The 16,651-nt window shown below is 42.3% G+C and overlaps 1 protein-coding gene and 1 long non-coding RNA gene across 15 annotated transcripts in view; one reads left to right on the plus strand and one right to left on the minus strand.

Annotated features, from left to right (window-relative positions):
• 2900060N12Rik (RIKEN cDNA 2900060N12 gene) overlaps window positions 1-13,817 on the minus strand; it is a 35,460-nt gene extending 21,643 nt beyond the window's left edge. For 2 of the 3 annotated variants that reach the window (NR_166876.1, NR_166875.1), the window contains exon 1: window positions 13,320-13,817. This is a non-coding gene — a long non-coding RNA (RIKEN cDNA 2900060N12 gene). Of the gene's footprint in view, window positions 1-3,606; window positions 4,058-13,319 lie in introns of those variants that run through there. The other variant, NR_166877.1, reaches the window with a different exon arrangement.
• A 117-nt stretch (window positions 13,818-13,934) lies between these two features.
• The window catches only part of Mboat2 (membrane bound O-acyltransferase domain containing 2), a 132,966-nt gene continuing 130,249 nt past the window's right edge, over window positions 13,935-16,651 (plus strand). For 5 of the 12 annotated variants that reach the window (XM_011243889.2, XM_030246883.1, XM_030246886.1 and 2 more), the window contains exon 1: window positions 13,996-14,274. Coding sequence is in view for 2 of the 12 variants with exons in the window: in NM_026037.3 (NP_080313.2) it covers window positions 14,200-14,274 (75 nt within the window). In the remaining 10 variants the exon portion in view is untranslated. Of the gene's footprint in view, window positions 14,275-16,651 lie in introns of all 12 variants that reach the window. The other 7 variants (XM_030246884.1, XM_030246885.1, NM_026037.3 and 4 more) reach the window with 5 other exon arrangements.

The following is a 16,651-nucleotide window of genomic DNA, read 5'->3' on the forward strand; positions in this document are numbered from 1 at the left end:
CAGCTATGAAAGCATTAATTTAAAGGCAATGGGGGAACCACTGTGAAGGATCAGGTCACAGATGTCAGAACTGACAAAGCTGTCTCAGCACTGCCAAAAGTCAAACATCCAACAACTCCACTTTTGATGACATAACACGAGCATCATCCTGTGTGAAAGATTCTTGTTTCCACAGACCAAATCCAGCTTGGCCTCAATCACAGACATCTACCTGCCTCTGACTCCCCAGTGCTGGTAAAGGTGTCGGCTACCACACCAGGCTAAAAATTCTGAGAAGCGTCAATTTGAACAAATGTTTGTCTTTCTTCCGTCTTTCAGTCATTTCTTTCATTCACAAGCCACTAGCTTCTCTTGTGGCTGATGAAAGACACTGGAAAGAAACATGTTTAAGGTGGTGTGTTTGTGTGTGTGTGTGTGTGTGTGTGTGACTTTTGATTTCTGAGCAAAGGTTCACAGAATCTTCGTCTTTATTTCTTCTTTCCTGTCAGGGCTGAAAATTGCTGAACTATAATAAGAATGTAGTCAAAATTACCATTTTCAGACTGAGGGTATAAGAGGTCTAGTTCAAATACATATTTTGTTACTGACATACTAAGACAATGCAGAGAAAACAAGTCCCTCTTTTAAGTGATTAATGTATTTTTTAACTTTATTTTTGTCTAGGTTATACCTATATAATCCACCACTATGTTAAAACCTTAAAAATATCAGTTTACTTTGAAAAATATTTAACTGATATGTTCTTAAGATGTACTTTAAATTCTGTTTACTTAGAAATGAAATTCATCCTTTCGTCTTAGCTCCAAACTTTGTAACTCCTTCCATTTTGTTCCCTATTCTAAGGAGGAATGAAGTATCCACCTGTTTGTCTTCCTTCTTCTTGATTTTCTTGTGTTTTGCAAATTGTATCTTGGGTATTCTAAGTTTCTTGGCTAACATTCACTTATCAGTGAGTGCATATCAAGTGACTTCTTTTGTGATTGGGTTACCTCACTCAGGATGATATCCTCCAGATACCATTTGCCCAAGAATTTCAAAAATTCATTGTTTTTAATAGCTGAGTAGTACTCCATTGTGTAAATCTACCCTACCTGGGGATCCATCCCATAATCAGCCACCAAACGCAGACACTATTGCACATGCCAGCAAGATTTTGCTGAAAGGACCCTGATAGCTGTCTCTTGTGAGGCTATGCCAGTGCCTGGCAAATACAGAAGTGGATGCTCACAGCCATCTATAGGATGGAACACAGGGTCCCCAATGGAGGAGCTAGAGAAAGTACCCAAGGAGCTGAAGGGGTCTGCAACCCTATAGGTGGAACAACAATATGAACTAACCAGTACCCTCAGAGCTCCTGTCTCTAGCTGCATATGTATCAGAAGATGGCCTAGTTGGCCATCATTGGGAAGAGAGGCCCCTTGGTTTTGCAAACTTTATATGCCCCAGTACAGGGGAACGCTAGGGCCAAGAAGTGGGAGTGGGTGGGTAGGGGAGCAGGGCGGGGGGGGGGGAGGGTATAGGGGACTTTTGGGATAGCATTTGAAATGTAAATGTTAATAAAAAATGAAAATAAATAAAATAATTCACAATGGTGTGAACAAACAAACAAACAAAGAAAAAGAAATAAAGTTCAGAGAAAACTATCATAGTTTCTAATTGTCGAAGCTCCTATAACATGTATTAGAGTAGGACTGGAAAGCTATGCGATGTGCATGACACACAGGGTACTTTAGAGTCTCTATAGCTACAGTTCTCAACTTGTAGGTTGTGATTCCTTTGGGAGGGGGTCTAATGACCCTTTCATGGGGGGTCACCTAAGACCATCAGAAAACACAGGTATTTATGATTCATAACAGTAGCAAAATTAAAGTTATAAAGTAGCAATGAAAATAAGTTTATGGCTAGGGGGTCACTACAAGCTGAAGATCTGTGTTAGAGAGTCACAACATTAGCAAGGTTTGGAAGACTGCTTTGCAGTTATGCACCCATGATCTTTTGTTCACACAGACATCCCCTCTTCTTGATAGTGCAGGGATGCTGTCTTGCTATTCTCTGATATTCTTGGTGGTTAGCACAGGGCCTGATATCTGTTGAAACCTAACTTAACATGTTTTAATAAACAGATCAGTGAATAAGAACCAATACTCATTACATTTAAAAATATTCCCCAACTCAACAACTTGTCCAAATATGATAATGTGGTTTCATCTTGGTTTTGTCACCTGTGGATGTTTTAAAGACCAAAGCAGTGTTCCTAAAATTTCTAATGTCAACTAAAACCAGTTCTGTATAACTGTTTGGGCTGTATTCAATTTGCTTAATTCTCTAGATGGAGTCAGAAGAATCATAATACCGGGAGGAATATTCTTCTGCATAGTTTGTTCTGTGTCAAGTTTGACTCTAGTCACCCTCCCCTGTCTCCCTGCACTTGTGCATTCTCTTGGGTATTTCAACTTGCATTGGCAAGACAGCAAACAAAACGTACATTGCTGGTCTTGTTCTCATTATTTAGCTTGTGTTAAAGCTGCTAGAATTATTGAACTAGTGTTGAGAAGATTGTTCTGGACATTGAGTTTAGAAACAGAATTCTGACTGAAAGTTTAATTACTATGCTTTCTGGCTGTAGCTCCTACACTGTGCAGTAGAAATGTAAATGTGGGCGCATGGGGTGGGGAGGAACTTTACAGACTGTACATTCCCACAATCTTTTCTGTTAGCATAGATACTCTGCTTTTATTGAGGGGACAGTGAGGCTGTCTTGAGCTATTTAAATATGGGAGAGAGTCGTGTTCCACTTCATCATTAACAGGTAGTGATGATTCATTTTGCTCCATTTCTTCCCCAATTAGTTCCATATACATTTAAAAAATGTGTATGTGTAGTCTGCTGCATGTATGTCTGTGGGACACACATGTGAAGTGCCCACAAAGGCCAAAAGAGGGGCATCAAATACCCTAGAGCTGGAGTTACAATTGTTAGCTACTATGTGGATGCTATGAATCAAACCTGGGTCCTCTGGGAGAGCTGCCCGTGCTCTCAATAGCTGACTCACCTCTCCAGACTCCTTCAATAGATCTCTGATGTTTGGTTTTCCCAATAGGGGAGAATGTCTGGTTCATATCTAAGCAGTCAATTATACCCTTTGCTCATCAGATGAGACCTCTGCCCAGGGTACAAAATAGATTTTCCCTTCTCCTAAAATTTTTATTATATTTATTTGTGTGTGTGTATCTGTTTGTGAGCATGTGTGTGCTATGGCACAAGTGTAGAGGTCAAAGGACAAACGGTTCTTTGTCTCCACTGCTTGGGGCCCTGGGATTGAATATTTCACATTCTACAGAAACAGCATTAAATTGAAGAAATAATCACTTTGCCAAGCTCAGGTCCACATTATGACCCACTGCCCAAGTTTTCAGAGATAGTATTAACGTTTCTAGCACATTTGCAATATGTCAATTTGTAAACAACTCTAAATAAAGCACATTTCATCTTTAGAAACTAGAACTTATTTCAATTTGAAAATGTGGAGGATTTATATTGTGTATATTTTAAGTGAAGATCTTTTTTTCTTCACTAAATTGTTTGCCTGAAAAAATGTTCACATTCTCGATTTGACAAGTACCTTTATTTGAAATATGCTTGTATGTTCACATCCTATCTGAAAGGGGTAGGCTTTGAAATACTCACATAAATTGTCTCAGACATTAAGTAAGCTATATCTTTGTAAAGAAATCTTGATACAACTTTGGAAATAGTAAACGTGTTTTAGACTTAAATCTCAATGTTGCTCATGTGTAACGTGAAATATTTTAAATTACAGTGCTACATGTGTATTTGTTTCTGTTTTTCTTTTAAACTATATGGATGTATAAGAATGCTTGTGCTATAAGCATTAGGACTTGAGTTTGAATCCCCAGCCCCCATATAAAAGCCAGACTTGGTGCCTTTTACCCCAGCCCTGGGGAGATGGGGGATGGGGGATGGAGACAAGTAGATCCCAGGAGCTCCTTGGTCAGTCAGCCCAGTCAGACAGCAAGCTTCAGTTCAGCAAGAGACCCTGCTTTAAAGGAAAAAAGCAGAAAGCCATAGAAGACACCCAACATCCCCTTCTGGCTTTCGTATGTACACACATGGTGTCTGGAACCCCCACTCCACACACAAACTGACTACAGCCTTGCTCTGTAGCTCATGACCTTCCAGTCTCAGTCCTGAGACTACAGGTGGCACCATCATAGCGTAATCTGAAATTCTCAACAAATATAAAACTATAAATTTAGCCGGACGTGGTGGCGCACGCCTTTAATCCCAACACTGGGGAGGCAGAGGCAGGTGGATTTCTGAGTTCGAGGCCAGCCTGGTCTACAAAGTGAGTTCCAGGACAGCCAGGGCTATACAGAGAAACCCTGTTTCAAAAAACCAAAACCAAATCAAAACAAAACAAACAAAAAAAACCCAACCCCCCCGAAAAAACCAAAAAAAACCCAACAACAACAACAAAACAAAACAACAACAACAACAACAAAACCAAAAAAACCAAAACCTATAAGTTTACCATGTGCATATTTAGAAAATTCTGACAAATGAATTCACATTCTATTAAGTAGCATTATGACTTATGGTGTACAAAGTTGTTTAGTAGGCACTGAATTTTATTAAAGTGCAGTTCAAAGAGAGTCTTTAACATATACAGATGTGACTCAGGGTGATGTTTATCTGGAATTCTTTGTTCCATGTGCATTTTAACATCAGTTATGACAGAGTGTCCTTATAATTATAGTGGAATCCACTATTTCAGAAAAACCTGCTTAGCAGGCTATAACAATTACTCCTGCCTTTGGGAATATTTAATATTTGGTGGCAATAATGTTGCTGCCATGAGATTGGCATCGATTCTGTGAATGCCAGGAGCTTTAGGTGGACCTCATAATTCTTAATGCTTATATTTCGTAATTGTTTTATCTGGGTAATATGTGAGCGTGGCAAGCAATGGGCTAGGTGATGGGCGTAGCTCCCCCACATACATTAAGGTAGCTCTAAGTATCTGTATCACTTGCTTGTTTCATTAAATAATTTCTCATAAACTCCAGTGTGCGAAATTTTACTTATACTATTAAATCTTCAATGATAGATATATACATGTATGTATATATATATACACACATGTATATATATGTATATATGTATGTATATGTGTGTATATATATATACATATATATATATACATAAAATCTAAAAACATTTGATGAGAAATTTTGAAGAAAAATTATAAATTAAGAGAAGGCTGTAAGATATTGAGAATGTTATTGAGAAGATCTGGGAAATGGAGACAGGAAATAAATAACAAGTCAGGAGTTCCAACATGGTACAACTAAGAACTATGCAAGCTGCTTTCTGGTGGAACTGGAGGAGGATGGCAGCTACCCTAGCAGCTACTGGTGGAGCAGGCCTAGGGGTGGAGGGGCCATCACCCAAACTGGGAAAACCTGAAAGTCTAAAGAGAGATCCTTATCATGGCTGTGTGATTTAGCAGGGTGTGGCTCTGGGGGAGGAGCTACAGAGGATCTCCAGAACCACCACTGGGTCCCACATCACCAAGCTGATGGTTGGCAGGCTGACCACATCTTCTCTGGCTACTTAAGCTCAGCAGCTGACGTCATGCAGTAACGGATGTTTTCAGTTATCAGCTTGGTTTCCTCAGCATTGAATTGAAAGAACCTCCACTGGTATACACAGCAGCTAATTGCTTTATTTTTATTTCTGTGTTTTGGGTGTTTTGCCTGCACACCCGTTTATGCACCAAGTACATGTGGTGCCTGAAGGGGCTAGAAATGGGCATCTGAGTTTTGTGAGGCACCATGTGGGTGCTGAGGATCAAATCTTGGTTCTCTGGAAGAGCAGGTAGTGGCGTTAACCACTGACACGTCCCCTTTAAAGACTTGATGCCAGAGGTCATCATTACAGCTGCTACACTGGAGGCAGCAGGCAGGTACACTCAGTGGGGGTATGATAGCTTAGTAGTCCTTTGCCTTGGGAGGCTTGTGTCTTACTGTATAGCCCAAGATAGCCTAGAACTCAAGCTTTTCCTGCCTTGGCCTCCCAAACAGGCTACAGGGCCCAGCTAAGCATCAATGGCAGCACTGGAATTTATAGGAAAATGCTTTCAAAACTTTCAGTGAACACTGGTTTCAATTTAGAATTCTAGCTCTAGCTCTGGCAAATGCTATGAAAGGGTATGTCCCCATGACCCCTCCCCTCTGAACAGTCGTATGCTGCTGACACAGGAAGGACCCACTTACAAGCTTCTGGGCAGTAGGTGTTCTGCAGGTACCGAGGTCCATCCAGCAAACTCCCCAAGTATCTGTGAGTGCTTGGGAATGACCCATGAAAAATGGGAAAGCCACAGCCTAGACATTCTAGTCCTGCTTTGATTTCTCTCCAGAAATCTGCCTCGCTCTGAAAGAGATAATCCTAATGTATTACTGCCTTCTTGGGTTCTATCAGACATACTTGAGTCTATTTTATTTGTCTGCTAATTTATCTTTTGATGACACTTAAGTAACTCCAGAGGGAACAATTTTAAGTGCTCTCTCAGAGGACTATCTAGGGACCAGTAGCTGAATACATTTTACATGAGGAATGAGTCACTTTATGCAATAAGACCAAGTTCCTGGCTCCTGTCCTAGAATAACAGGATCATTTCATTAGTTTACTGGCTGGATGCTAACTTAAAATTTTTTTTTGTAGATTTAGAGACAGTATTTACAGAAACACTGTATTAAAGGACAGTGTCTAATGTACCTGAGATTTCCAAAATCTTCAAAATAGTAATTTATGTCTTAAAATGATAGTCCAAATTATATTTATTTTCTTAGGTCTTACCTATGAGATTCTTATGTAATTTACTGTCTATTTACTTTTTTTATTTTTTTTCTCTGAGACAAGGTCTCACTGTGTAACCCTGGGTGTCCTTGAACTCACAGAGATCCACCTGTCTCTGCCTCCTGAGTGCTGGGATTAAAGGCATGCGCCACCATGCCCAGCTGATTTACCTATACTTTAGAGACAGAGTCTTACTATGTAGCTCAATCTGGCTTGTACCTGTGTAGACCACACTGTCTTCAAACTTACAGTAGTCCTCCTGCCTTTACCTCCCCAGAGCTGGGACTACAGGCCTGAGCCATTACTCTTTGCTTGCCTTTTTAAAAATCCTTTTCCTATTGTGTAGGTTATACAAACTCAGAATAGATACTGATAGCCAAAAATAATCAAACACACTGCTGCATGTTTAGCATATAAGAGGAAAAAATAAAACCTAGCTGTCATCCTATTTATTTCTTTAATGTAAAATTTTGCTAGTGTTTTCAGGTGAGGTAGACCAGGACTTTATTGTCTTTTAATAACTTCTTGGTAATTGAAGTCATCGATGTCACACCCTTCTCCCTGACCCCCCTCCGTCCTGCCATTTTAAGTGGGGTAACTGAAGTGTTGTTGGCTTATATCTTTTCCTGGCATATGGCACCACCATAAACATGACAGAGACTGCAAGATCCACCACATCTTTTATAGCAATGACCATTAGTGATGGAAATATTTGCCCAGAGTTGAAAATTTGGCAACTCTTAATCTGAAGTATATAAAAAATTGGGTTCCCATTTTAGAAATGAAATCATTAAGAGCCAAAGAATCAGTTTACACAAAATCAAATAAGTAGATTTCAAACTCAGGGCAATCTGGTTCTAGTTCTCACCTCCTTCACCTGGTGGGGCCTCTCTATAAGCCTATCTCCAGTAGCTCCACAAATTAGGACAGTATTTCAAATGAAAACTGGAGTGAAAGTTTCTCCCTTGACATTTCTAATTTCTTACCTGACCTATGTTTACTTTGGAAGTGGCACCGTCTTACCTATTTATTAGTAACATGGGATTAAGTGTCCTCAGGAACACAGTGCTTCTTTTGTTTCTTAAGGGTGGTATTTGTGTTTTTTTTAAACACTGCCTTGTGATATATATATATATATATATATATATATAGTGTTTTAGGTCTAGATTAGAATTCACACACAAAAACCCAAACAGGAAGAAATATATGCTTTCAGATGGAAAATAAATTAAAAGATAATTTGATGAAACTGAAACCCTGCCTTATCTGATTGTAAGGCATTCATTCCTTAGCGGGTGCCTCATGTACTGGAGAGCCACCTATCCTGGAGAGCAGGTCCTTGGCAAGGGAACTGGGTTAGGTGTGTAACCACAGACGTTATGATTACACAGCAGAGATGGCTCCTGTGTCTTCACTGGTGTTGGTGTTGCAAGTCCCAAATCCAATGTGAGCAACAGAAGGGTTGGAGGGACCTATAGGAAGATGTGCTATTCAACAGGTTCCCCTACAGAAGGTCAGACCTGCTCAGAGCTGCAGGCTTTTAGGGTTAGTTATTACAGACATGAGAGATCTGGCAACAACGAGAGGGCATTAGTGGAGCCCTCTCTTAGTGGACAGTCCAGACTGTGTAGCACAGCAGTGATATGTCAATACATTTCAGGAAGGGAATATCTTAAAATCCAAATAAGCAGAAATAAACAGAAACATCAGGCAGAACTAAGAAAAGTATGGCATTCTTACTAATGCAATTAATGCTTCAGGTGTAATGGATGGTGATAACCTGAGGTGACTCTAAAGCTTTGAAGTTACGATGTTTTGTAATTTAAATGTAAATATCATTATATAAACTTGTGGACACAGAAGAGAATTGTTCAATACCTACAGGTCAGGGCTTAGAATCTGCATCTTTACACCAATAAATGCATTATTTGACTGATTGATTGATTTTTGAGACAGGTCTCACACCATACCCCAAGTTGGCCTGGAACTCACTTTGTAGCTCAGGGTGGCTGCTAACTGGTAACAATTCTGCAGCAGCCTCCCAAGCGCTGGGGTTACAGTCACTATGTCCAGACCGAGGCATTATCTTAAAGGAGATTTAACTCATTCATATAAAAATGAAACAGCCCAGGAGCAGGAGAGATGATTCAGTGGTTAAGAACACTAGCAACTCTTCCAGGATCTGGGTTCAACTCCTAGCGCTCACATGGTGGCTTACAACTGTAATTTCAGTTCAGAGGGATTCAATGTTCTCTTCTGGCCTCATCAGGCACACAACTGATGAACAGACAAGCCCCCCATACACATAAAATAAAAAGAAAACAAGAAACAAATAAAAGGAAAACAGATGTTTTCCCTAAGACACACAGATCTCAAATAGGTATTTGTATAGGTCACTGGAGAATACACATTTCAGAGAAGATTGACTAGGGAACAGAAAATTACAAGTAGCTCTGAAACCCATGGAGCACCTGAAAAGCTCTGCCATTCCCTTGAGAAAAATGGTTTTGTTGCATCTTTCAGCCAAATAAACCTAGGTTAAATATTAGATTCAGAGGGATGGAGGGAGAGATAGAGATGGAGAGAGAGAGAGAGAGAGAGAGAGAGAGCCCTCAAAATTCTTGGGACTCATTCCGTTACAGAGGAGGAGGGAGCACTGAAATCATCTAGTTTGTTCAATATGGAAGCAATGAGACTGTTGGCGGCCTCTAAAGCGGCAGAGTCTGGAGAGCCAGGACCTTTGCTGCATGGGACATCTCTTGTTCAGTCTTCCTTTGTTATTTCATAATTGCAGGATATTAGGTCTTAGAGGTTAACGTTCCCAGGTTAAGCTTACTGTGAGTGCTAAAGGGTGCCATCCAGTTAGCCAACCTTATTATGTACGTAGTTTAACGGCATTCATCTTGAAGTGATTCCAGGATATATAGAGTATAAAATACGCAAAATAATTGCCCAAGAGCTCCACTTTCATGACACATACCATTTTTATACAACAAAAGCAGCTTGGCAGATTATTCATTTCTTCTGAATGGTTTATTCAAAGTTAAAAATAAGTTGAGAAGGGAACATTTTATTGTAGCAATCTTTAATTATCATAGCCATTTCCATTTTCAGAGGCAAGGGCAAGGGAACACTGCTACCCTGTCACTTGTCACCCAAAAAACGCTGCTTGGTACTTCGGCTTTGGCTGAAGTTAGTAACCCTAGTTAAAGATGTGATTTCTATTTTAAGTCCTCTTTACCACTTGAAGTTATTTTTAGAGTTAAAATAATAGTAATATCTTTAAAAATCCAGTCTATTATTAATTCCAAGCTCACAATCACTCTTTACTATTGTAAAGTAGGACAGTTAGCATTATTTACCCTTAACAATGGGAAGCTTAGGGCAGAAAAAGAACTTAAGTGAACTTCTAAAATTCACAGCTATTTGCTGTAATATTTAGGAATAAATTTTAGGTCCTTTGTCTGCCAACTAAGCTTCTGTGTCTTCTAGAAGGAACATTGTGTGTGTGTGTGTGTGTGTGTGTGTGTGTGTGTGTGTGTGTGTGTTTTAACATTAAAAACTGACCTAACCTGGTACTTTGTATTACTCTACTGTCTCATATACATGATGATTTTGCCTTTTGATTATAAGTACCATTTATTTATTTATTTTACAACATCCACACAGTTCCCTGAACACAGTAAGACAGCACTCAATAAATGATTTTAAGAGTTAGGGACATGGGGATTGCTGTCATAGGTTGGCTAGCTGAGGCAGGACAATGAAGAATTACATATAATTCATTCAGTTCTCTCTCATTTAAAGGCTCCTAGTCAAATTAGCAGATACTAGTGGGGAGGCCTCTATCCACTTTATATTCTCATCACTGGTTCTTAACTCAAAATGTTAACTCAACAATCTACTTCCTTATTAAAGACATAAAGATGGAGTATTTTAAAATTTAAGGTGTAGTTGACAAAATATCTGTATTTATAGTATATCACATGATGTCTTAATACATGTATATAGTGAAACTCAGTTAAATCCAGATGCAATAGTTTCATAGGAGAGAAACATTTTTCATTTTTAGAATTACATTAAATTTCTTGAATGGTTAATTTAATACATCAACTTCACTGGGTTGATGAAGGACTGGACAGATAGTAAAATAGTATTTCTGAATGTGTCTATAAGGATGTTTATAGAAAAGATTATTTTTTGAATTGGTAGACTGTGTAAGGAAAATTGCTTTCTTCAGTGTGGGTGGTATCATGATTGAACTGAAAACAAAACAAAACAAAACAAAACAAACCCTCAAAGGTAGAGGAAGAAAAATCTGTTTAAGCTGGGACATCCATATCAACAATTGTGTCAACACTGGTGCAGCTGTCGTTCAGATTCTGAGGGAGTAACAGCTCTTCTGGTCATTAGGCCTTTAGATTTGGACTGGACCTATATACCACGTGCGCTCCTGACTGCTTTGCATAAGGCTTCTATGTCTTTATCATCTCAAGCCAGTTCCTTATAACATACTTTCTTCTATATCTTTTTGTAGATCCTGATTGGTCTATTTTTCTGGAGAATTCTGACTAATGTGGTTGTTTCTAAATGTTACAATGTAACACAGTTGTAAGCTTTTTGTACACAATATTATTACTTCTTTTCTTATATAAGGAAAGTGAGGTTAAAAAGGCTCCAAAATTGGCTAGTAAGTAGTGAAGACAGAAAACAAAACAAAACAAAAACCAACCAACCAACCAACCAAACAAACAAAAAAACCCCAACCAAAACCAAGATCTCCTGACTCTAAAATCTAAGCTATTATTATAGGCCAAGATACTTGACCTATACTCTGACATAAAATTTCTCAGATGGCTCAAATCTTTCCCATTCTAGATGTTAAAATAAATAATTTCATAAAGTTATAACAGGCACCTAAAAGACAGTTTCTGCTAAAAAGTACTTATCTCTCACTTGGGCTGACACAAGGAAACCAAAAGCAGGAGGAAAGCCTGGCACCTCTGCCTTCATTTTTAAAATCTGGCTCCTTTACTTGGGGTCAGAAACCTACTTAACGCTACAGGAAAGGATGCTAATCATTCAGAGAATATCTAAAAACGGGCAACAATTACTTCATCTCCACTCAAGGCTGAAGGCACAATAAACTGTCAACTTTTACAACGTCTCGTTCCAGACCTCCTAAAAAGTGTCCGACTGTCTCCAGTCCTAGTCCTAATCCTCCATAGGCATTACTGACTCCAGGAACACAGAGCCTAGCAGACAGTTCATCCCATGACATCACCCTAAAGTGACCTGATTGTCCCACCAAGCAATAAGGCCAGGGGATGACAGGTTAACACCAGAGTCAGGTCTCTATTAAAGGAGTCACCCTCAATAAAAACTATGTTCTGTCTTTTTCTAAAAGAATAATCTGGCCTCACAGAATTCCTTTGGTAGACAGTATTTGTTCTAGGATTGTATCTTATGCTGCCTACTTTAGGTTGCAATATGTTTCTAACACCCACTTTTTAAGGTTTTAAAATGGTATTTTAATTTTTCCCTTCAGTTTATATGTTCAGCCACCTGTACACTTTCTCAACACGTCCCTAAAGGGGGGGGGGGGAGGAGACAGAGACAAAGAGGTCCTCGATCCAAGGTTATATTAATAGAGAGGTCCAGACTTGGGACTATTTTAGGAAGTAGATTATTGGACAGGTTTGATTTCTAATTGGTCCCAGCTAGTTGGAACACAATATTAAGAGTGAAAGATCTCAATTATTTTCTCCCCATCCTCTAAAAGACTACCTTACTAGGACTCAGCTGTTCACCCAGAGAATATTAGCAGCAAGAGACTATCCCAACTAAATTCAATAACCCCCTTTTCAGAGAGAGCTGAGTCCACAGCCAGGTTTCCTGAAGCACTACTTGCCCGCTCTTACTACTGAAGCCTCTAGAGTGGTCCTTGAGGAAGTGCTGTACCTAGTAGTTGATGGCTATTCTGGAGTGGGTGTTAAACCTGAGAATGAAGAGGGCCTTGTCTTTAAGAGGTCAAAACTGGGGCTAAATTAGTTGGATCTCAGGCCCCCCCCCCCCCCACACACTGTTATTTAGCTCTTGGTTAAGTTATGTAATTTTTCTGGAATTCAATTTCCTTGCTAGATTGAGGGTGGTTACAATACCTGCCTCACATGGTTGTTGTGGGGACTCACATAAGTCTACCTTTAAAAGCAGTGTTAGCAGCACATTTAAACCCCCGCCCCCCTTTAAATATTAGTTTCCAAATCCTTGGATTTTGAGAGGACGATGCTGGCATTTTCCAGGTGTTCCCATGGCTAGTTTAAAGGGTAAGAGATCACATTTGTAGGGCTGACACACTAACTGCCCTCCTGGAATGGAGGTGTGGACACAGCAGAATTCACATCTGGCAGAGAGGCTCGCAGGCACGAAGGGATGCTTACCAGCAGCCTTTCCTTTGAGGAGGCGGGGCCTTTACATGCCGGCCGCTGGCTACCCAGGCTTTCCCTCGGGCGCTGCCCAGGTCCGACCTGTTTCCCTCTCAGCTGGATGCGCGGTGAGGGCATCGTCCCAGCGCGGCCGATCAGGCCCAGGTGGGCGGCGGGTGAGGTAGGACCACCCGGCTTTCCGCAAGTTTGGGCAGCCCAGGAGACAAAGGCACTTTCTGCTTTGGGGTTCTTGTAGCGCGTCTCCCTGAAGCTCCCAGCCCCCTACCTTTGTTCCCAACTTCCCCCGGCGCTGCAACTCTTTGTCTGGCCGCCACCCCGAGCCCCTTTGTTGTCCACCGTCACTGCCAGTGAGGGGTGGGGACGGCGCCCACCATTCCTGAGAAAGGAAGTGAGCAGAGGCGGAGGCAAAGCCGCCCTCACACGCCCCCACCAGCTAGCCTGACTCTCGGTCGCCCTCGGGCGACAGCCATGGTCGAGCCTCAGCCCCTCGCTGGGGTCCTCAGCACGGAGGAGGGGCGCGGCGAGGCCAGCGTCCTCTGATTGGCTGTGGGAGTCGGGGCGCCGCGACGCCATTGGACCGCGGAGCTGTCTGGCGCACGAGTGCGCGAGGTGGGGAGGGGGCTCTGGAAGCTGCTGGAAATCGGGCCGCCCGGCGGCGTGAGGGGGCCGCGCGGCTGGGTGGGCGGGGCGCCCAGCAGTGGGCGGGGCCACTAACTCCGCCCACTGCCCCTCCCCGCGCGGCTGCTCCGACCGCGGGCGGCCGAGGGGCGGGCGCGCCGCTGCATCCCCATCCTCGGCGTAGCTCGGCACAGAGCGAGCAAGCAAGCAAGCGGCGCCTGGCCGGAGCGAGCGGACGCAGCGCCGAGGCCCGGCCATGGCCACCACCAGCACCACGGGCTCCACCCTGCTGCAGCCCCTCAGCAACGCCGTGCAACTGCCCATCGATCAGGTACCGGCGTCCGGGGCGTCGTGCCCTGGCCGCCTCTGCCGGCCGCGGTGCCACCCGGGCGGGAGCAGGGTGGGGGCTGGGGCCGGGACCGCCGTGCCCGGCGCCCGGCGGGGCGGGGGCGCGCGGCTGGCCTTGTCCCCTCGGCTGTCGCTCCGGCTGGTGCCTCTGTGCCCACCCAGCCTCCCATCGCCGCCCGGGCGGGGGTGGGCGCGGGCGGAGGCTCGGCGACAGCCCGCCGGGGAGGGCTAGACAGACGTGCGCGCGTGCATGCTGTCGCTGCCGGGCCACCGGGCGTCGGACCCGGGAGTCCCGGGACCGGTGGACCTGGCACTGCTGCGGGTTATCGGGAGACTAAGAATGGTTTGGGTGCCGAGTGCCCAGGACACGGCGTGGATGGACGAGGCTTAAGCTCTTCTGCACTTGGGGACAGTTTGCATTGAAGTGTGGCTCAATAGACGGAGAGGCAACAGTTTGGGGGAAGACAGGTTATGAAGAGAAGTCAACGTGACTTCACGATGCTAGGGTTTCTGGTGAAAAAGTTGCAGCTGTGGATAGGAGCAGCCATCCTACCCCCTCACCCTACCCCCAGAGAAGCTTTTGACACTAGGGAAGGCTGGCATTTAAATGAGGCCAGTCGAATTTGATTGTTTAAAGGGCCTCAGGATTACTGAAATAAACAGCATTGGGATGGAGAAAGCAGCGCCATTTTTATTGAGCAAAGGAACTTTGGAAGTATGTCCTGAGAAAGGTCTGGGAAAGTTGTTGGTGGGGTATGGTTAGATAGCTGGTCTAGCTCCAGTACTGAAGGAAATTGACTTTGGAAATTCAGCCTAACATTATTTCTGATCTGGAGGTGTTTGCACTTCCAAGGGCTATGGGCTCAGCTTGAGTAGCTGCTAGTGGTATCTTAAGGTTTGCATGTAAAACACAAGATTCCTCTCTGGACTTGAGCTGGAGGTGACACCTGAGCTGAACACTGTGTGCTCCAGGCTTTGTGCTTCACTGTTTAAAATAAAATATACTGAGTTACCTCAAAGGAGGGTTAAACCGTCCTGCTCAGTGTTCTGATCTGACTTCTTTCCTTTATTCCTCTCATAACTTTTCGATTAATAGTGAAATACCTGTTCTCCACACAGCTTACACAGCGGTTGTGGTGTGTGTCATGCTAATAGATTATAAGAGTGCCCCAAGTGGAATGATTCCTTTAATTCACAGAATTAGTCTTTGTTTATTAAGTTGATAATAATCAAAGGCTTTGGATACTCTCAGTTCTGTGGAGGAGTCTCACTATTTCCTAAGTGGAATCATGGCACCTGACCTCTAGGTGTGTGTTACACTTCTGACTTCAATAGGTTGTTCCCAGCCTACCAGTGCAGGTAGGGCAGGATCTTCTTGCTAATGAGAAACGTGTGTGTGTGTGTGTGTGTGTGTGTGTGTGTGTGTGTGTGTGTCCTTTACCTTTTTATTCTTTTGGTGAGGCAAATGATTGTGTATTCTCTCTGCCATAGCCCTATTAAGCTAATTCTTTTAAACTTCTATAAAGGATCATAACTTTTAAAAGTAATCTAATATCAATAAGCTCCTTTAAACATCTCAGCAGTCCAGAGAAAGTTCTTTGTGGAACTGAAGTGAGCAAGCAATCCAGGGAAGGTGACCTGAGTTAAGACTGACTTTATCAGCTAGAGGTCTTGTCTCTTGTGTCTTAGATAATCTGCATCTTCTGGTATACGCTTGAAGTCTGTAGAGCCCGAGTTTATATGGCCATTTGTGTAAGACAGTTGTTTGCTCTGTGATAAGCAAGTCTTAGGAATATTGGGTTAATCCATACAATCTGTACTTTTCACAGCAATAATTATTTCTGTGAATACCAAAGAATCTTCATGATGATACTCTTGGAGTAGTTAACATTGTAAAATTAGACAGACATTTTAGAATTAAGCCAATCAGAAACATTTCCTAACACATGAACAGTTGAATCCATGTTGAAAGAAAGCCTAAGACTTGGCTGTAGTCAAATAATGTAATTCTATAGGAAAGAAAAAAGACAAGCCAGGAAGTTTATAACTTGCTATGTGTTCACTTGGTGTGTGCCAATTTACACTGTTTAGAAAAATTAGGAAATTATAAAAGCAGTTGTTTTAGGAAGTAATAAAATGTGAACTTTTTACTATTGTATTGACTTGGCACACTGAGAACCTAGTGCCCTTGCTGCTGAAGTAACAGGAGGAAGAAGTGTGCTGTCAGGCAAAGCAAAGGAACTGGAGATCTTGCCTTAGGCTGGAGAATCTTTATCTTTGCTAAGAATTACAGAGTGACCTTGAAGTAGCTGAAGTGGTGCTCTGTAGTCTTTAAATGAAATTAAAGCATGAAATAGTGG

Source organism: Mus musculus, chromosome 12, assembly GCF_000001635.26.
Source record: "Mus musculus strain C57BL/6J chromosome 12, GRCm38.p6 C57BL/6J".
In the NCBI taxonomy this organism is placed as follows: domain Eukaryota; kingdom Metazoa; phylum Chordata; class Mammalia; order Rodentia; family Muridae; genus Mus; species Mus musculus.